The 23,007-nt window shown below is 35.3% G+C and overlaps 1 protein-coding gene across 1 annotated transcript in view; it reads left to right on the forward strand.

Moving 5' to 3' along the window:
* Positions 1-22,139, forward strand: part of Ac76E (adenylate cyclase type 2 Ac76E) — a gene marked incomplete in the record, with an annotated part of 460,518 nt that extends 438,379 nt beyond the window's left edge. Inside the window, 1 exon segment of the mRNA XM_081745497.1 lies at positions 18,663-22,139. Within this exon segment, the coding sequence (XP_081601623.1) occupies positions 18,663-18,803 (141 nt within the window).
* Between the last annotated feature and the right edge of the window lie 868 nt (positions 22,140-23,007).

Consider the following 23,007-nt stretch of genomic DNA (forward strand, 5'->3'; position numbering starts at 1 on the left):
CAAACTAAACATCTAAAAATAAAATGAATGACTGCTGGTTTTCAACTCTCGAAGTACAGAATAACGTTGTGTAAAAGAAATTAGGAGAAATTAAATTTTGATAATGACCATATTGGTTGGTTTGAAATGAATTGACCTCATGGAGTAATGCAGCTTAAAAATTAAAAGCAACATTCCTTAAAAAAAAAAAAAAAAAAAAAAAAGTTTGTACCTGCTTCCAAAGGTTTTTCCCGTACTTTGCTCTTCATTTCATTTATCAAACACCTTGCTTTGATCTTCGTTTCTTCTGATTCATGTGTATGTACAACCGACTTTGACACTATCTCTTCACCAACAACGACAAAGTCGCTTTGGACTTTTGCCTGCATTACCAATATGAATTTCCTTTGTCGCGCCTATTTATGCGGTGCAGAAAACCTTTACAACAGAAGTAATTTTCCACTTCATTTTGAACTTAAGAATATCAACATTTTTCCAGTGAACACTCCTTCAAACTTGCACTTTTGAAGTAAGGGAACGCAACTTGGGTGCCAGTAACTGTGTAGTTTTTCTGCCTAAATGCAGAAACACTTGTAATATTGCAAGTAAAGTAAAATTGAGGCCCGGAGAGAAGGCTCAGGATAACATGAATGCTGGATATTAAATTCAATTTTGAATGCTTGATTCATCTCCAGAGTAGTGGACGAGTAGAGAACCAATGGTAGCAAAGGTGAAGTGAACGGAGTCAGTTCTCTCCCTTGTTCTTCCTGTTTGAATAAATTGAGTTGAGAGTTTCTCTGAATGAAGAGATATAGAAGCTGTTTTGCTTTGATAATATTTAACACTGCTTTAGAGTAAAGGGCGGAATATCTCGACCTAATTGCCTTCCAAATCTGAATTTCTTTAAACTTTTTTTTATACCTAAATTATTAATTTTTATACCAAATTTCTCATAATGAAGGAATTAGTTTCATATAGTTGATGGGCCGAGATAAGCATTGAGTCAAGGCATAATTTTAAAGTGAATACGGTGATAAGTAGAAAACCACAGGGTTTGAACGTTCCTGAATCACATTTAAAAATATTATGTAACACACTCAATTTACCTTAATCGTAACCTTTAAAAAAAAAAAAAAAGTTCAGAAATTTAAGCAAAGAAATTTAGAAACACTTTAGAGAGAAGCCAAACTTAGAGAGAAAAATAATTACTGTAGAGTTAGTTCTGGAATTTTCTTTCCTGTAAAATTCAAGTTAATTGATTTAATTTATTATTCCCTTCATGCGTTTAATTTGATTGAAAATGACATGACTGCATTTGGTCGATATATTAATATTAATATTTTCATTATCAAACAATAATTTTCCCTCGTCGAGTGAGCGTAGGCGAAACGGGAATACCTGTTTCACTTACAGATAAGATGAAATTGAGATAATGATACAAATTGCTGAAGGTCTGTAGGCGAAATGGGAAGATACCACACCAACCGTTCGGACTCCATAAAAATGCAATGTTGCCAGTTCAGCGGGTCGTTGCAGTCAGTTCAACGGATTTGAAGTATAATAGATTCTGTCTCACATGTGCATACCACTCGTGTCATGTCTGGTGCCATTAGAATACGTTTCGTTCGAACCGTCTGCTGAACTACAAATGTTACTTTTCAATTAACATCGAACGTCTTATTATTGTAGAGTTCAAACGACTGGCACGATTAAAAAGAAAAACATCCTCCATTTTAGATTGAAAATCACCTATTTCCAATAATTTTCTTCTCTTTACCAGTTTTTCGTATCTTTACTTATTCAGGGGTAAAAGTGCATCTTAAAAGGTAGGGGAACGGATCCGCCTATCTCCCTTAGGAAGTGGAGGGACGCCAAAGATGTGTTTTGGAAGTGGGGTAACGGCGTCTTTCAGCGTTTCCCTTCACTTTTACCCCTACTTGTAATGGAGTTGGCCGATGACTCTGGATTTTTAATACAACCTGTATATACACAAATTATTAAAGATGTGACTATTCTTAGAGTATTATATAACTTGTACCAATGTTAATAGATGGGTCTAGTATAGGGCTTCCTGATGTTTCGGTTTAGTCGGAACTGTCCTAGATTTAGATAATCTGTTCCTCAAAAAATTGTTCAAAATTTCAAATATCTCGGATTTTTTCAAAGTATAAGTCAATAGGTTACGATTCGTGTAATATTTAAAAAAATCTGCTTTATTATCCATCAATATCCAGCTAACAGGAATAACATATTTTGTCACTCACTTTTTGTGAGTATTGCACTATTAATTAATGAAAGTTCAGCATAACAGCGAGTGTGTAACTGTGAATATACTGTAATTACTACGGTACCCTGGACTTTTAGTCTGAAAATCTGGGAGACCTAATTTAGAGTCAAGTGTTCACCGGCTTTACTAGTCATCTGGTGAAAATCGTTGGAACTACTTGGTTGGTTCGTAATGCAATGCTTCGAAGTTATGATATTATCAATTTTAATTTTGCCGTATCATCAAATTTTATATAGCTCTTCCTAGCACCCTAAGAAATCACGGAAAATATATCATTATATAGTGTTTTGGTGTTATTGAGGACTGTAGAGCAGTTTTTAGTGGTTCATGGGCGGTACTTTTAAAATACGCGATATATCTGTGTACATGTAAAATCAAACTATGTTTGTGACTTCATACTTCTTGTACCCGACCGATCTCGATCAAATTTTCAAAATAGATTAGGTTCGAACCTGGGAGTGTTTTATCGTTTCACGTTGACGGTACAACGTAGGGGAAGGGAGGGGAGGGAGAGATATAAAAATAAATTAAAGTTAATAATTCTCGAACGACGAGACCGATGTCGATCAAATTTGCAACATAGATGAATTTTGAGCCTGAAATAGTTATCATTTCACTTTGACGGTGCAACTTAGGGGAGAGGGAGGGGTATATATATATATATATATATATATATATATATATATATATATATATATATATATATATATATATAGCGTAGCCAGGATGTGTGTTTGGGGGGGAGGCAAGTGCTGTTATAGGTACACATAGAAAAATTACAAACAAAAAAATATATAAAAAAATTACAAACATCAAAGTACCAAAGTACATTGTCGGACCTTTTTTGGGGGGCCGGCCCCTCTGGGCCTCCCTTTCCCTACGCTACTATATATATATATATATATATATATATATATATATATATATATATATATATAGATTAAAATGAAAGTGACTACGTTTGTGACTTAATAACTCTTGATCTTGATGAAATTTTCTACAAATATCATGTTCGGGCCTGAGATAGTTTTTATCATTTCATTTTGACATTTCAGCTTAGGGAAGGGGGAGGGTAGATATTTAAGAAGATCTAAAAATGACCGATATTACTGTCGAATGAATAGTTTTCAAGGTCACTGAGATAAACAGTGACACTTCCGATGCTGTTTAAATCCAAATTCACCCCTTTATGCCTAATATGAAACGTATTCTCCTCGTGTGAAGAACGGGTATTCTGTTAGTATTGTATAAAAATGAAATGTGAGGACGGAATGTTATTGTAAGCTATAAATTCTCTCTCGCTTTCTCTCTTAATTTTCATGTTCCCTTTTCATGTTGAATCTTTCCCTACCCATCCCCCTGAACAGTAGTTAAGTGAATCTGTTTCACCCACATGCATTTTATTTTTGGGTAATGACTTTTTTTTTTTAAAGTAGATCCACCTCGAGTGACGTAATTGTAGGATTTTTTTTTTTTTTTTTGGTTAACGCTTATTTCTTTAGTATTCTGCTTGCGGTTACTATCTCTCTGCATAGAGGCAAACAAAGTCGCAAATTTCAGGTAAAAGTTACAGTCGTGCTGTAAGTACGAATTCTGGATTGACGCAGCAATCGCCAGTTGAAGCTAATTTAGCCGTTTTTGAGAAATGAAGCTGGAGTAAATGCTGTTTTTTTTTTTTTTTAAGTAAGTGACGTATGAGTCTAAAAATACATCACTACCATTTGAGACTGATATATGATAATTTATGAAAATTTTCTTATGTATGTGCATCTGTTTGTGTATTTGGGTGTGTCTGTGTAACAAATCTATAAGAATGTTCTAGAATATTTAACGTGAATTTCATTTATTATAAACCTTGTCATATGATTTTTTTTAAAGTATAGATGATTACCAGAATCATCATCAACTTCTTCTTGCACAGCTTGACACTCTGATACTCTTTCTTTCTTTCTCTCTCTCTTCCTCTTAGAAACTGTGTTTTGAAAATTAGAGTTCAATTTAAAGCAGTAACATCTACTTTAGCTGTCCATTTACAAGTAATCTTCTCTTGTTAAAAAAAAAAAAAAAAAAAAAAAAAAAAAAAAAAAAAGCTCTTCTTGAAAAGCAAAGTTCTAATCAAACAAATGTGAATTTTCTGTACTCTTACCCCAACAGTTGGAATCAAATTAAACAATTGTGAATTTTTTTTAACTCTTACCCACAGTTGGAATCAAATAAAACAAAATGTAGATTTGCTGCACTCTTACCTACAGTTGGAATGAAATCAAACAAATGTGGATTTTCTGTACTCTTACCCACAGAGTTTTAATGAAATCAAACAAATGTGGATTTTCTTTGGTCAATTCAAATCTTTACTTAGAGTCAAAGTATTGTATTAGATCTTCCCACGTACCGTTGCTGGAATACCTTCTTCTAAAGCGAGGTCGGTGGTCAAGATTCCTTTGAGCAAGACTATATACCTCACTGTTCGGATTATGTGCGATGTGTGTCACTGTTAGGAGAAATAAACAATAATAAATACAGTCTGCTGCCTAACATTATATTCTTTAAATATAACAAATAAATCAAGAAATAAGTATATTCTATCAGCACAAAAACTGTCTGCTACTTTAGATTGGTAAACAAACGACATATTTTTTAAAACATAAATCTTTTTACCTCAGATTGGTAACCAACGACGTACTTTGTAAAACATATTTTTTTACATTTAAATTGCTAACAAACGACATATTTCGTAAACCATTTTTTTAAAACTTCAAATTGGTAACCAACTACATTCTTTCTAAAACACAAACATTTTGCTTCAGATTTATAATCAACAACATACTTTCTGAAACACAAACATTTTACTTCAGATTGGTAACCAACGACATACTTTGTAAAACATATTCTTTACTTCAGATTAGTAACCAACGGCATGCTTTGTAAAAATCCTGAAATTCAACCTTCAGTTTGTTGTATAATGAATACGTATACCTTGGTTACAAAAAATAAATTTAAAAAAAATGCTAGTTTGCAACTATCTCAATAGCAAGTGTCAGTAAAAATACTGATTTAAAAATTCAGTTGAGGTGACGATGAGTGAACTTCCCAGCAGCAGCGATTGTAAGTGAGAAAAGCAATTGGTGTTCATGTCTTTGCTGTGCATGTTCAAGGCATTTCTTTTCTTTGCACTGAAAATTCCAGTAACTACAATTCTGAACAGTTTTAGTGGAATATACCGTAAATAAAAGTATTTCAGTGCAAAGAAAAGATATGATACTTTTGCGAAATTTAATTTTTCATAAAAGAATGTATCTCATGCAGTTATACAAGGCCTGTTTGAAAAGTATCCGACCATGATCCCGAGAAACCAATACACTCAGCTGGTGTTTTCATTGTCCCAATCCTCTTCAAACTAGTTATATCTCCTGCTTCCACACACCGAGATCAGCAGTCTTTCCATTGCTCGAAACAGGCTTGGAACTTCTAATCTGGAGGTGCTTCGAAACCAACCGTCGCGTTGCTCTTAATTACTATCGGGGGCGAAAAAGAATTTATTTCTAATACCTTTACAGTTTTGGGAACAGCCAAAAGTCTCATGAGGTTATACCCGGAAAGTAGGAGGCTTGACGAACCATTGAAATGTTGTGCTGTGTCGAAACAAGCAATCACATGAGGTGTATGAATGGAATCATTATCCATTTGCGGTCTTCCGGGCTTTGAGTTCCACAGATCTGGTCAATTCGGACAAAGTACGTCACGCAGACAACGGTAGCTATCTAAAAAAGCAGTCCTATGTTCCTGTAAGTCCTTGCTCTACTACTCATGATGAATATTGTCACGGAAATCTCAGAACGCAATCAACATTGCTTTGATTTTACTAAGGACCTGGCCAAAATTTCTGGGTCTTTGCGAGGTTTGTCAGGCCTTGACGAGGCCAGATATATCCACTGAGTCCATTCCGACTTCCTTTTCGGATTCTATCCGTACACCCACATCTTCATCACTTTAGACCCACGCCGAAACCACACAGAAGCACCCAGCATAACCACTCCTCTACAACAGCAGACGCAGATGACAGTAATGCCACCAGGTGAAAGATATCATGGAACCCTCTTCCACGACGCAAAGTGGAGCAAACCCGAACCATGTGCTGTACTTTTCAGATAGGTCTCGTATGCTGTAAAAACGGAAATCACACGTCTGGGAGTTATAAATAGATACCAATAGCAATAACAATAATTATGTAATTTCCAGTTTTATAACATATATTGTAATATATAAACAACTTATATATATATACAAGTCTGTCTGGTGATAGGTATGCTCAAGTCATCCCCAGAGAAAGCAAAGATTTTTCATGAAATATTTGTCTCGGAATTGTTCAACCCAGTGTTGATTTCCGAAGATTTTCCCCAAGGGAAAATTTCAACATACTGAAGGAGACAAGTTGTACTACATATAAATAATGGGAATCCGCATTGATAACGATATGAATTTAGGCCCCGGGAATGGGGGGAGATTTCGTAGCTCCGAAGGAAAAATTTTCCCGGTCTATCCTCTGATATCATCACTCGGTCAACTCATAGTTGGGAATCCTACGTATAAACGGTTTTCAGACATTTACCTTGCTGTTGTTTCTCGACATTTTTCATGTTAGTTTATTCGATGCAACTTTTTGCAGCAATTTAACTAGTGACATCAATAAAGTAATAAACAGATTTTGAATTTCTTTCAACAATATGTGTCTATTTTATTAATTATATAGGTATATGTAAGCGAAGGCACATTTTGTTGGAAGCAATTTTGTAACATTTCCAAAGAGCAATACTAATAAATGTTGCATGTTGTTTAAAGGTTCAAATATTAGCATATTTAAGGAAATTTTGGGCCATAATTTCCGTATCTCTTTCCTTCTCTCTCTCTCTCTCTCTCTCTCTCTCTCTTTATTTATTTGTTTTTTTACTTGATGAAACTATCAGAAAACAGACATTTACAAAACTACTGAAGATTAAGATGACTAAGGAAAGGATTTTTTAATTTATAAATTACAACGGTAACGGGCTAGAAGTGCTTAAAATCAGCACTAGCCCGAGTAAAAAAGAAAGAGGAAATTATTATAGAAACACACGCCGTTGTTGTAAGATCTGTAAATACCAAGGATGTTATAAAATAGAGGATCTGCTCTTATAACAAAATCTTGAAGCCATACGTCACAGTTTCGCCACCCCTACTCTGCCCACTCCGCCCAATAAGATCGCAATGTTTTGAGCCAACAATCATGGCGGAAGGAAAGTAGCCAATCAGACGATGACGGAAACAAGAGTAGCCAATCAGAGGTGCCGATGCTCGGTTGTTTCTTGGCTTCATTGATTTAATAGGATGAAGATACATATGGGCAGATCCTCTATTTTATAACATCCTTGGTAAATACAGTTCGGTCCAATATATATATATATATATATATATATATATATATATATATATATACAGTGGCGTATTTAGGGGGGGGCTTCCGGGCTTAAGCCCCCTCGAAATCTTACTTACTATAGTAAAGTATATGAAATATCTTGCAGAATTTTCACATTTTCAGGCAAAGCCCCCCCCGAAAGTTAGCAAAGCCCCTCCCGAAACAAAATCGTAAATACGCCACTGTATATATATATATATATATATATATATATATATATATATATATATCCTCACCGATGTTTTCTGGAAAAAGCTTTTTTCATTATTTTAATGAGAGACCATTTACCATACTCATATTATGTAACAAATCTTGATGTTATTGTTTTACAATACAGTTTACATTATTTAACTTAAAAATTAACAGTGTTTCAATATTTTGTGTGTCGTCCGTTAGCTTTTTTAAGAGCGTGTTTATTTAAGGGAAAAATGTATTTAATCTATAATTTTTTCGATGCTCGGAAATATTCATTAAATAGGAAACTGAAGCGTATTGAGGTCAAAGACATGCAATTTGTTGTACTATGTGGGTACTAGATGGCAGGAATATGATTGAAGTTCAAAAATGCTTGCTCTAGCTGACGCTATTGTTCTGTCCTCACCATTTTTCAGTCACCTGTTTTCTAGGAAGCAGAATAGTGGGAAAAGAGTGCATATTGACAAGTTTGAAGACTGTTGGTTCTGTGTTCTAAATTACAAAGCTGGGTTATGCGAATACAAGGCTGGGTTGTGCAAATATAAAGCGGTGTTTGTATTAATCCCCGTTACATTCAGTGATTTTTACATATATTTTTAGTTTCTATCATTCATCACGGAAAAGAAAGGAACAACTTTCCAAGAAAGCAAAGTATGATTTTGGGATTGCAGTCGCAAGAAATATCGAATAGGGAAATCGCAAGAAGGTTAGACATTCACCACAAAACAGTGGGTAATGTTTAAAAACGTCAAACAGAAACTGGAATAATAAGTCTAGGGTATCGGTGTAGACATAAAGATAAGGCAAATGATTGTGCAGGGCAATCAAAAGGATTGCAAAGAGAGAAAGTATGTGCAAGACAGGTTGCTGCGGAGATAAAGAAGGACTTAGCTGAGAATATTTCACACCAAACAGTGTTAAGACGTCTGTCGGACATGAAAATTAGAAAGAGACCGCCTGTAAGGAAGCGCCGTTTGACACAGAAACACATGAGGAGCAGAAAATATTCCTGGATATGTTTGGAAAGTAGAGAGTTGATGATTGGCAAGCGGTAATTTTCTCAGATGAGAATAAATTCAACGTTTTCGGTAATGATAGTGGTGTAAAACTGTGGTGGAGCCAAGAGAAAAGTTAAAGCAAAAATGCATCACGGAGACAAAAGAATTCAGTAAAAATGTAATACTTTGGGAAGAAATAAATGTGTTCCAAAGGTTTAGAAAGAATTAAAGATTGCAAAGGACCAATCGATGGTTTATCATACTTTAAGATACTAAAGAATTAGCTTTTCAGTACAGCTAGGGACCATTTCAGTGGTTTAAACCTTGGACCATTCAATTTTCAAGATGACAATGCATTGTGGCACCGATCTAGGATTGTCCAACAATGTGCATCAGAGTTGGGTAGTCAGAGCATATGGTGGCCAGCCTGATATGAACACCATCGAAAATTTGAAGGGCTATTATGTCTTCCAAATTGAGCAAATATTGTTGTAGTAACAGGACAGAATTAATGGGGGAAGATGTTCATGTTTGGTACCATGAAATCGAACCCAGAATATGTGAGAAACTTGTTACATTATTGTCGAAAATGAGTTCAGGCTCTTTAAAAAAAGCTAACGGACGACACACAAAATATTGAAACACTATTATTTTTTTATGTTAACTAATGTAAACTGTATTGTAAAAATAACATGAAGATATATATTACATAATAAGAGTCTATAGCCTCTCATTAAAGCCATGAACAAAGCTTTTCAAGAAAACATGTGGGTGCGGATTGTTTTTGACCGAACTGTACACAAATATAAAAATTAAACAGAATTAATGCCCAGTAAATGTTTTACAACGAACGAATCTCCCAAGTATTTGATTTCACGAACCAGGTAATATAAGTAGCAAATAGTCATCGTTTTGTTTGTTTCCCTTTTTTTGATTTCGTGATTCTTTTCTTTGTCAATTACTGGTTTCATAATGTGTCTGTTTCCAGTTTCATTCTTAAGTGCATCTACTTTTGGGAGGTCGATTTCAGCGCGTAAACTATATATGATAACAATGGAAGTTTTACATTTGAACATGCATTGCTCGATGCTTCAACTTTATTTATTTATTTATTATTTATTTATTTATTGTATTGGCTTGATCTTTAAGAATTGAATCTCCAGAATTATCTTTCATGTTTTTCTTATAGTTCTCTTGATTATGTGAATCATTTTGATTCGTTGTAGATTTACTTCTGTGATATTGAATCCCTTGTTTAGTTTGTGAATTCAATAAATTTGTACTTTCTTTATTAGCACCTATATTTTCTTCATTTTCTTGAATGGCTACCTGCTTGAGATAAGATTATTGCTCAGTATATTTTTATAATCGCTTTTATGTTCAGTGCCAGAACCTCTAGGGATTTTTTTTTTTTTTTTTTGGTAATTGTCGTGTTGAATTTTGAAAGCTTTGACTGTTTATTACTTGAGGACATTCACATATTACCTGTTTCCTTGTGGCATAATTTTCTTTGAGATAATGGGTTCGACCCACGAATTTGAGGTTTTCCACTTTTCATCCTTTTTTTCCTTTGTCCATATTACGTACGATTAGCTTCTGCTTTATTGCTTTTTTTTTTTCATTCTTCTCATATATTTTCAAATTAGTTGTTCCTACAGCAAGTGAATCATAATATGAAAACTGTTTTGATAATCCATTGAAATAACTATTTCTCTGACGACCTATACATCTTTTTCTTTTACTCTGTTTCAGAATTAGGTATTGATTCATTCCATTGAGAATCTTACTACATACGTCTTTAGTTGGCATAGTTTTTACCCGATTCCATCCAGCCAATGTGACCACTCAGCAAAAATATTTCGTACTAACCTATCAAGAAAAAAGTACTAGATCTGGGGAAAAAGTACTAAAATTTTATCTGCTCCCGTTTCACCTTATTCATGACATTTTACGACATTAATATCTTATTATAAAGTTTCCGGCAGCTCCCCCTCTCCTGTGGGTGGGGGGAGTAACCCCCACATTCTTGAAAGAACCTCCAACTTTAGTCAAAATTCGACACAAACTGTGCAAACCACTTATACCGTTCCAATTTTGACTTTGCACCTCCACAAATAAATCCTGGCGGAATCCCTGTTTAATTGTCGCATTAGAACTCAGTGTAAAATTAATAAAGTAACACAAGTATGACAAATATAGAGGATGTCAGGAGAAAATAAGAACTATCATAAAATGGGCTTATTGAGAAAATCGAGTTTTAGTTCCTTAATACCCTGCTGTTTTACGGATCACCAAATATGTAATATTGTTTACTGTGGTCATTTATTAGTTGGAGGAGGCAACCGGATGGCACCCATATCCCATCTTCCTGTCTTGCAGATATCACTATTAAAAAAAAGGCAGAAAAAAGATTACCAGGAACAGTGGAATTTTCGTACAGTGCCAAATTGTCATGAGATTCTTTTTATCTCTCCCAAATTTATTTATGAGGAGAGAAGAGGAGAAGAAAACTACTAAATTTGTTGCTGAAGTACTAGAACACTAAAATATTATAGAAGGTACTAAATGTAATACGAAAGTGGTCACACTGCATCCAGCTGAATCTAGTTTAAAGAGACATCTTGGCTTAAACCTGAAGAATTACATTGAGCAGCATAGATCTGTTGTTGCTGTTCCGTAATACGTTTATCTACTCGAGGATCAAATTTACGGTTTCTAACCTGAGCATCCAGATTGGCAAGCATAAATTCATTTTCAAAATTTCCTAAGAGAGCACGTTTGAAATCTTCATATTTGTGCAAGGAACTCTTTATTGCATTGAACCATCCCGAACAAGGTTGTTCTAAAATATGTGGTAAACATTTCAAATATTTACTTTATTTATGCCTACTAGTGCACACTCTTCTTCGAACTTTTGTAAAAAACATACTTGGCGATACTTCACTAAGTTTACTTACTTCATTAAGTTTTACATGCCTGAATCTGGATTCAGTTATCTTAACTTGGCCTTCCTGTCTGCTTTCAAAACTTGAGCGAACATTTAAAAATCCGGATCGATGATAGATATTTGAGGTCTGTCATCACATCGTCTGACCATGTTCATTCCATCGGATTCGTTTTCATTTCCAATATACATTAGAGTTCCCGCTTGCCTATCTTCTGTTGGGTCATTAGTATGCATCGAAAGGTGTTTGGATATCTGCACTGTTCTGTAACTTGTTCTTTATGCTTTTCACTTAATGTCTCAATTCTACTATTTGACTACAACTTTCACGCATGTCACGTCCGCGTGAAACGTCTTTTTCATATCAGCCAGTTCTGTACATATAGTTTGCATTTTGCTGTCCATGCTTTGCAATCAGACTCTCATCCCCTCCATAAAGGATTGAAGCAGAGTCTTATCTGTCATGTTCATTGTTTCAACGGTAGTAAATAACTAACTCTATGGCCTATGGAACCTGGAGGTTCAATGCCGCGTTCACGAAAGCTCTCCACTGACTTCTATCCTTAGCCAAATGGATCCAGTTTCTTCTTTCCAATCCTATTTCTGCGAGATAAATCTTAATATTGTTATTCCATCTAAGCCTAGGTCTTCCTAATAGTCGTTTTCCGATTGGTCTTCCATTCAAGACTTTAAAAGCGTTTCTACTTTCTTTCATGCTAGCTACATGACCTGCCCACCTAAGCCTCCTTGATGACCCTAACAATATTTGGTAAACCGTATAAATTATGTAATTCCTCGTTATGAAGTTTCCGCCATTCCCCATTCCAGTTTCTCTTGGGTCCGGATATTCGTCTCAGGATCTTGTTCCCAAATACTTTCAATCTATGTTCTTCCCTCAGAGTGAGCGACCATGTTTCGCAACCATACAGAACAACATACATAATTATCGTTTTATATATATTTTAAGCTTCAAATTCTTCGACAGAATTCGCGACGACAAGAGATTTTGAACTGAATAGTAACACGAATTCCCTGCTTTTAGTCGACATTTAATTTCTTCGTGAATATGATTTTCGTCTGTTAATATTGATCCTACATATTTGAAAGTATCAACTTTATCAAAAGTATTATTTTAACGCATCCATAATTTGCCGTATTACGGTCCCGACGCACTTCCATGTATTTAGTTTTCTCTGCATTTACTTCTAAACCCAAGTCACTGTAAACGTTTAATAGGACCTCTGCATTTCTTTCTATTGTTCTCCTATTATCTATTAAATTTACATCATCAGCATACGCCATAACCTGGTGAAGACCGTTCAACTTTAAACCCTGATTGCTATCTTTGATTTTCCTTATAGCGTATTCCAGGACAAAGTTGAATAATAATGGCGACAACGCATCTCCTTGTTTCAGGCCATTCTGGACGTGAACGCTAGTGGACAAAAATTTTCCTACCCGGACTTTACTTTGGGATTCATTTAAACATACCTTAATTAATCTAATTACCTTTTTCGATATTCCAAATTCTGTAAGGACGTTGTACAATGTTTCTATCCTAACCAAGTCGTAAATCTTTCTAAAATCAATAAATAGTTGATGTCCCTGGGTATTGTATTCCCACTTCTTTTCGGGTATTTGGCAAATGATAAATATTTGGTCGATAGTTAATCGATTTCGTCTAAATCCGCACTGATAATCTCCAATAATTTCATCTGCTATGGGATCAATCTTGCTAATAGAATGTTTGAAAAGATTTTACAGGATGTTGGAGCAAGAGAAATGCCTCAATAATTATTGTAGTCAGTTTTGTCGCCTGTCTTGTGAATTGGAACAATGATTGATTCTTTCCACTCTTGTGGCAATTCTTCCTTGTTCCAGATAAGGAGAATGAGTTTGTGTATCTTGTTCCACAATTTTTCGCCTCCAGATAAAATTAACTCAGCCGGAATTTCGTCTACACCAGGAGATTTGTGTTTCTTTAATTTCTGTATAGCGTTTTCTACTTCTATTCGGTTGGGTTCTGGAATATACGGTTCTGCGGTGTATATCTCCCTTTCTTCACGCATACTAGTTTTTGGGTACGTGTTAAGCAAATCGTCAAAGAAATCTTTCCATCTATTTAAGATGCTATCTGTATCCGTGAGAACAGTTCTGTCCCATTTCTTTAATATATAAGCACGAGGTTGATAGCCTTTTTTAAATTCGTTGATCCCCTTGTACATGTCCCGAATGTTTTTACTTTTACTATTACCTTTAAGTTCATTCATTTTTGCTTTCAAAAAATCGCGTTTCTTTGTTTCAAAAGTTTTGGAAGTTTCTCACCTGATATTTACGAAATTCTGTGTAGTTCTTTCATTCTGTTTTCTCTTTTCTGCTATTTCCGCCTACGTATTTCCGCGTGTCAGAAATTTTCTTTTGCTGAAATTTTAATGCTATCTCTAATTTCAATCCAAGTATCCTCAACACTAGTGTACTCCGAATCTTCTACAGCCGAAATCTATTCGAAACTTCAATCTGGTATTCCTTTCTTACCTGGTTCTCTTCTAATTTCTTTAAATTAAATCTCTCCGTTTTCAGACATTGAATATTTCCTTTGTTCAACGATAATCTCTCTCTTATTGTCGCTGCTATCAGATAGTGATGAGTGTCACAATCAGCCCCTCTAAACGACCGGACATAAATTATGCTAGATTGTCTTCTTCTATCTACTAAAACGTGATCAATTTGATTACGTGTTTTTCCGTCTGGTGAGGTCCAAGTGTTCCAAGAGGAACGGGAGTGGAGAATGGCGGATACTTCATAACGAGGAACAGAATTCCCCAACGGAACGGGGGAATTTATACGGTTTACCAAAAATTGTTAGAGCCATCAAGTCGAGGAGGCTTAGGTGGGCAGGTCATGTAGCTAGAATGGAAGAAAGTAAAAACGCTTTCAAAATCTCGACTGGAAGACCAATCGGAAAACGAGCATTAGGAAGACCTAGGCGCAGATGGGAGGACAATATTAAGATGGATCTCGCAGAGATAGGAATACAAAGTAGAAACTGTATCCATTTGGCTAAGGATAGAAGTCAGTGGAGGGTTTTTGTGAACGCGGCCTTGAACCTCCGGGTTCCGTAGGCCATTGAGTTAGTTAGTTAGAGGTCCATGTGTATTTATAAACGTCATGATGTAGGAATTTCGTACTCTTCACGATAAGGTTTTTGGATGTTGTTAAGTTCGCGAGTCTAACACCGTTGTCATTACTTTTCTTATGCAAACTTTCGTTCCCTATAATCGGTATGAAAATATCCTCTCATCCTACCTTCGCATTGAAATTCCCTAATAATATTTTCATATGGTATCGCGGGAGTTGGTCAAATATCCGTTCCACTTTTCTGTAAAAACTATCTTTTATATCGTCATCCTTATCTTCTGTTGGGGCATGTACATTTAAAACAATAATATCACACCACCGACCTTTAAGAGTAATAAAAGAAAGTCTGTCAGTAACAAATTCAACCCGCGTAATTGCTGTTATTATTCGTTTGTGAACGAAAAAACCCTGTTCCTAATTGGTGATTTTTTATTTCCTTTCTAGTAAAACAACGTAAAATTTTCGGAATTCACAATTCCATCTCCTTCCCACCTAACTTCCTGAACTCCTACTAGGTCCATCCTGTATTTCTCTAACTCACTCGTTACTGATTTTAACACGCCTGCCCTATAAAGACTTCTAATATTCCATGTTCCAAATCTCATATCCATTTTCTTTTGCTGAGGTCGTGTCAAGTCATCAGTCCTTGTCCGAGGCTTTGTCAATGTTTCTGAATAAGTGTCTTTTTTTACAGGATAAAGTTGCTAGCCTTACCCAAACCCCCAAGCTGGAGGACCACTTCTAGTCGTCTGTCCGCGACTGCTTATTCAGTATATTCGCAGCTAACCTCTATATTTAAAGGCCTTTTCCTCGATCCGCAACCTGAGGACGCGCCATGCCGTGGTGACGGGAACCCACGTTATTTCAACGGTAGTTCGCTTACTAATTTGGACATCTTCCCTAGACTCGGAAGCTGTTGTTAATTGTTCGGATGTATTCATATTGTAACAAATCCTATTTCTGTTACTTAGTAATTTGCACTCGTTTTTTCTTTCACAAAATGAATCTCATAAATTTAAAAATGGTTTTGAAAACCTTTACTTCTGCTTCAATCTTATCACAAATTCCTGGCTTGTGAGGCGCCAAATAAAACGATAACTATTTGGTACTTATATTACCTGGTTCGTGAAATCAAATACTTGTGAGATTCCTTCGTTCTAAAACATTTATTGGACATTAATTCTGTTTAATTTTTATATTTGTGTACTTACATATCTTACAACAGGACTAGCTCAGGAGAGTAATGCTCCCGGAAGTAGGAACGAAACACACAGTTCTCATTGGTTGGTGTTATCCATTTCTTGCCACATTGCATTCAAATAGCAAAATCAAACAATAGCTGTTGTCTGTCTTCGTGGCCGAGTGGGTTAGTGCTTTATGCTAATAACGAAATTCTTTTTCGGCGTGAGTTCAAACCCGGCCCGCGGAAAGTTTTTTTTTTACATTTTTTTACATTTTTATAACACTTTTTAAATTAAAATAATATGAAAATAATACTCAAAAAAGTAATTTACTTAATTTTGTGCAGATAAGTAGTAGTAGTAGTAGGAACGGGTTAGAAGCCCCGCAGGGCTCGTTTTGTTCCCCTTGTACTCCATGATATAGGGCTCGTTTTGTTCCCCTTGTACTCCATAATATAAATTTTATGACCAGCTTATAACAACTGGCTAGGATAGCGCGTAAAACAGCTGGCTAGAGTAGCGCGCGAAAAAAAACGTACTTCCGGGAGCATTACTCTCCCGAGCGGGTCGTCTTACAACAACGACGTGTGTTTAGATAATTTCCTCTTTTTTATATACTCGGGCTAGTGCTGATTTTAAGCACTTCTAGCCCGTTACCATTGTAAAATTAAAAATATACAGATTGTTTTTTGTTGCATACTCACCTGCCAGTTGTGGTTGTTGATACGTATAACGAATACAAGTGAAGTTAAATAGTAGAACATCTTATAAGGTACTTTTATAGCATGTTGGGCGTATGTACACACACATATATATACACTCACTCCAATTTTCAACTATGTGCATGGGATAATCGTAATAATTTGGTTTTCTTAATTAATAGAAACTGTGTAAATATTTTACATGTTATTGATATACTCCAAAAGTCGTAAGCTTAAAATGTTAATAAGTGCATGAGCTTAATGTGTAGAGTTCTAACTATGACAAAAACTACAAGTTCTAGAATTTACATCTCTAAACGATATTTCAATGTTAGTTCTGTCTCAAGATTAGGAGACCATAAAAATGAAACAAAATATGAAAAGAAAGAAGGAAAATGAATGTGTAATGCAACATATACAAGGGTAAGTGATAAATCAATGGATGCAGAATTTTTGTTTTCAAAATATCGTCCCTGTTCCTGGACACATACTCGTAAACGACGCGGTCAATTATCAATGGCAGCACGAACCACATTCATGTCTATGTCAGCCACTGCTTTCATTATAGCAGACTTTAAGCGATCCACAGTCATGTGAAGGTGAGCATACATCTTCTCCTCCAAATAGGACTAGATATTGTACTGTAGTCAACAGTATTTAAGTCTGGACTGGACGAGGGCCATTCTACGGTAGTGATGAACGCAATTTTGTTGCAACGAAACCATTCCTGCGTCGTCTTCGCCTTGTGAGCTGGTGCTGAGTTCTGTTGGAACACTCAAGGCTTATTTTTAAACGCATTGGTACCAAGGGTTTGCACTACCTTGTCGAGAATGCCCTCCTCGTATACTTTGGTCCCCGTTTTCACACCTGTATGGCAAAAATGGAAATCAGTGGGACTCAGTTACGACATACTCAGCCAAACCATCACTGATGCAGGGTAGTGACCTCGCTGGACTCAGGAACTTGTTTACATGCTACAACACTGGTTGTAGCATAAACCCTATCATTCTGTCTGTTGAGGTGTTCTTCAACTGTGAAAATTTTCTCATTTGCGAACGAAATTTTTAGATGCTTGTTATCCGCGTACTGCTGCAGAAGCAACTTTGATCTGTCACGTCGCATTCTCAGCAAGCCCTGATTTATCCGCTGGTCTGCCTTTCGGTGATAGTCATTCAGTCCGAGGTCTTCGTTGATCACCCTTCTCATTGATGATCGCGACATGATAATTTTCAGAGCTCAGTTTCTTCTTACGGACCAGATTTTGAGCGATTCTTGCCCTCACTACCTGGTGTCCTAACGGAGCGAGGTTTATCAGTGCGAGTCTTATCCTCGACATAAGATGTTTCATAATATCACTGCGTGATGCGATAAACGAATTTCTTAACTTAAAAATTGTTGTCAGAGGGTATCCGCACTTACATAGGGCCAAAATTACAACACGGTCTATTTTCTTTCTACACTCCATCTTCACTCTGCAAGAAACAAAGTGCAATAATGGTGTTATAAGTTCAACCAACATTAGGGTTTCACAACAATATTAGATTATTTTCATACACCAACTACTGACATTTTTCGTACATGTTTGGGACAAAAGTTTTGACCAGACTGTACGTTATTCTTTTTTATTAAAGGCATTTTTCGCCATTTCTATCTTTGCTTCAATATCTTATTCACAGCGTGTATCAATCAGTAAAATATCAATTTCATTCTTATATAAGAAATAATTTAAACGAAATTTACAATCTATGTATTAAAACTATATAATCCGTATATATTTATAATTTCAGGTGACAGAAGACACAGCCAAAATTCTCATGAATGGTGGGTATGAGTGTGAATGTAGAGGGCCGACGTATGTGAAAGGAAAAGGGACATTAACAACGTATTTTGTGAAAACTCAATTTGACTCAAGACCAAACGATTATTAAGTGAGAAAAAAAGCAGGAGAGGTGACAATCTCCATACATAAATTCAAATGGAACAAACCTCGTACATTACAGAAGATATGCAAAAGACAGAGAAAATAAGTAAACCAAAGGAAAAAAGAGAAGACAGGAATGAATACATGTGCACATTGTAAATATAATCTCACCAAACAACGAGAAGTTATGTATAAATTATATAAAAGAAAACTTTGTCTTGTCCCCTGTGTACAGTAATATGTAGTATACAAATGAACAACAGATCCTTTTTATCTGTAAATATTAACATACAAAGGGTAAAAATCCCTCAATCCATCGTAACCTGCACAATCTTACTGTACAAAAACAGATAAGTTTTCTCTTGTTATGTGGTGTGATCAACTTCTCTAGCGTGTAGCCTAAGTAGTGGTACGATGAAAATTTTGTGTGTGAGTGTTAACTACGTACAAACATTAGTATGATGTGGTGTCACTTTGGTATGGTCGATTTTGTTTATAATAAGTGTGATCCACTGGAGAATTCTATTTAACAATAAAAATAAAACTTAAAAAAATAATTATAAAAGTTTAAAACTAAGTTTGTGAATATATCTAAAGGAACTGATATGATATCTCTACTATTTTTATTAGTAAGGCGTCAAGAAAGGTATATTTTCTACATATAATGTTTAGTTTTTCCACTGAAAGTGAATACAAAACAATTTTCCATTTAAAATTTTATATTTTTATGCTGTCATCTTACTCCTATAATAACAATATTTATATAATTACTATCATAAATTTGTTCCTGGACTTGGATAACTCATGGATTAATCGCTATGCGAACTGATGTACCTAAGTATGCAGAATACGCAAATTGAAGCTTATGTTATCTATTAGTTCCTTCTTTCATCTCATATCTAGACTCGAAAATTTGGAACGAAACAAGTCAAATCTATACGTGTAACAATACAAATTGCAATCAGTATACCAAAACAGTTATATCTTAAAATATCATTAACAGTATTGACAATAACTTCTGAGGCGCGTTTGGAAAGTAACCTCCGATTGGTCACTATGCGAGAAGTAGTGGGGGCAGCGCTGCTATCTTTGCACAGACGTGCGCGGTAGATCAGTCTGCATCCAGCCGTGGTAGAGTGAAGGTGGTCTGATCACTAGTTCTACTTTTGTAGCGTCTCAAAATGTGTGCTGCAATAGAAAACCCCGCCAAGTGCGAGATGCGAGCTGTTATACGTATTCTTACGGCAAAACAACATCCGGCAGCAGCTATTCATCGGTAACTTTGTGCCGTGTATGGGTCAAGTGTGGTGAGTGAAGGAGTTGCTCGTGAATGGGTTCGTTCATTTAAAATTGGATGAACAAACATTTATGACGAAGAGAGGAGTGGCAGGCCATCAGCGGTCATTGATGAACTCGTTCAGAAAATTGATGGAAACATTCGTGAAAATAGACTTATCACAATCTCGGAGCTTTCCGATGAATTTCCACAAATTTCCCGGACTGATGATGAGGATCTGAAACATGCGGTCACACGGCTCAAGGCTCGCTGATTCAAGGAACAGATGGGAGTTTATATATGCTAATAGAATTTCTAAGCTAGTGCAGAAATATGATAAGTCCTTGAGCGTTTATGGAAACTATGTACAAAAATAAAGCAAAAAGGTATTTTTCAGATTATAATAAATTCTCCTGATAAATTACTTTGGTGTTTCTTTTTTAACCAATCGGAGGTTACTTTCCGAACGGCCTTCGTAAGTACAAAGAAATAGGCAAATTGTAAGGATGTTATTAGTGAATAAACTATTACGCGTAATTGTAAACATACGGTTATGGGTTGACCTGTATTTACACGCGGCGTTGCTCACTTATACTTCATTTTCTTTCGCACTTTGTAGACAAGCTTCCTGACACACAAAGTTTTCTGCTGGCCCTGTTTAGTTTTAAGAGAATTGATCTTATCTTACTATAGAAAAATCGATTAATTATTATAGGGTTTGTAGTATGCATGATTAAGTTTATTAGATGACAACTAGTAAGCTTTCGATTATTTAGCTCGTGTCACGAGCTCATTAACATAAGAATCAAATCATTGCGTTCTGAAATGAAATCTTTGCGTTTTACGTCCCACGGTTATGCCGGTTAGGCTAAAGGAGACGGTGATAATGAGTAATGAATGAAATGGTGGAATGAAGAAAGTGGGAGGAAACGGGAGAACCCCGAGAAAACCCACGCACACGGTGTTTGTCCACCACAAAGTTCACTTGGCGGGGGCTGGGATCGAACCCGGGACCCCAAGCACCAGAGGTGAACGCTCTACCACTGAGCCACCGCGGCCCCCATTGCGTTCTGAAGTCATGAGATAAAGTGAGGTAACGAAACCAGTGAACTTTGAAAACATCATAAATATCAAGTATTCCCGATCAAGTGTGTATCGATGCGTGCGTAACCATGAAAATCTAAGATAATTTCCGTACGTCCCTTAGAAAAGATCTGCTTGTTATACTTGGATTTACAGGATGATAGAAGAACTGATTTAAGTTCAATGGAGCGAAAATTCCATGTGTATATATTTATCTAGGTCCAGGATTTCTTGGTATATTTGCATCTAGGAAGTTTTCTACAAGAATGTAACTACGACAATCCAACAGATCTTTACACTAATTTGCTTAGAAGATCAATTAGTAATGGCGTGGTTTTGGGAATAGACTGTGAAATTTGCTTCTGCAAAATCCTGTAGAATAAGCGGTCCATTAATAAATATCTAAGTCATCGATAATATTTGATATACATAGATGTATCTAGGAGGAAGCATGACGTTTTATTGCTAAGGCGTATATGTGACAATCAATATTAATTTACTTAGAAAGATCAATTAGTTACGCCAGGTTTTTGAGATGTATAGGAAAAGTTGTCCTTTGAAGAAAGAAGATAAGATAAACAATTGCCATTAACCATGGAGAATGTTAATGTTGCCAATATACATTTTAGCCAAAAGTACTCTTTTTGGGAGATATAATATTTTCCCTTCCTTTATGAGAAAGATTTTAGAATTATAACTGTTCAAATTTGGATGTCACTATTTTATAATACTTCTTGAGAAACAATATATTGTCGTTCTCATTATCTTATTGTTAAGGGTTAGTCGATCAAGTTTAGAGTAATATGCCCCAAAAGAAGCTTTATCTGTAAAAATTATGTTGTCCCAACCAACTGTGGCCAAAACTCTCATATACATACCATTCTGTTAGGGGCGGACCAAGGCAAACCTTTTACCCAGGCAAAGTGACATTTTGGCACCCCCTTAGTCCTAGCCTATATATTTTATTACAACGATTTTAATGTTTAAAACCCATTTTTCTGAAAGAAAAATTAATATTCAAATACATAATATAAATATAAGTAGTACTTAAAAATATACATATGATATCAATTACATTGTGTTTATTATTATTATTATTATTATTATTATTATTATTATTATTATTATTATTATTATTATTATTATTATTATTATTATTATTATTATTTATGTACCGATATGTATAAACAAAAACAATATCGAACAGCATTTATTGAATACTCCTAATGGTAACATGATTACTGTTATATTGTAAATTGTTTTGTTATATCAATAACATCAGGATTCATTCTACCACATATCCGACTATGTAACAATCTATTTTATTAACGTGAAATACCAATAAATAAATTTCACATATTATGTCGACGTGTTTTACACACAGCAATATAAACAACCCTTTTTATGTGAATCCTAGTACTTGAAGTCCATAGCATTAATAAAACGTATCTCATGAATTTGTACGAAAGCTAAACACTCTTCCAAGACTAAAGCATAATAAGATGTTTCATCAAGTAGGCTATTAGAAATCCTCTAACTTTCTTAAGTTTAATAAGTAAGAGTCATCAAAGTCAATTTGGGGAACCATATCAAAGTCAATTTAGGGAGTTTCATGAGAAAGCGTCCATATATTTTTCTTCAATAAACCTTACCTTAAAATCTAGGATAATTACACAAATCGTTTTCCTAATTTTGCAACCTTTGGCCTTAAGCATGATAATTGATAGCATAACAAAACTTAGTAAAAACTAAATAAAAAGTTAAATTTCACGGTTACTGAAAATTAGCAACAAATTAACAACGAATATAAACCAAAAAAGTCAGTAGAAAACACGTTATAAAACTTAATTTT

The sequence above is a fragment of the Thermobia domestica genome, chromosome 18 (assembly GCF_964235325.1).
Source record: "Thermobia domestica chromosome 18, izTheDome1.hap1.1, whole genome shotgun sequence".
Lineage (NCBI taxonomy): Eukaryota > Metazoa > Arthropoda > Insecta > Zygentoma > Lepismatidae > Thermobia > Thermobia domestica.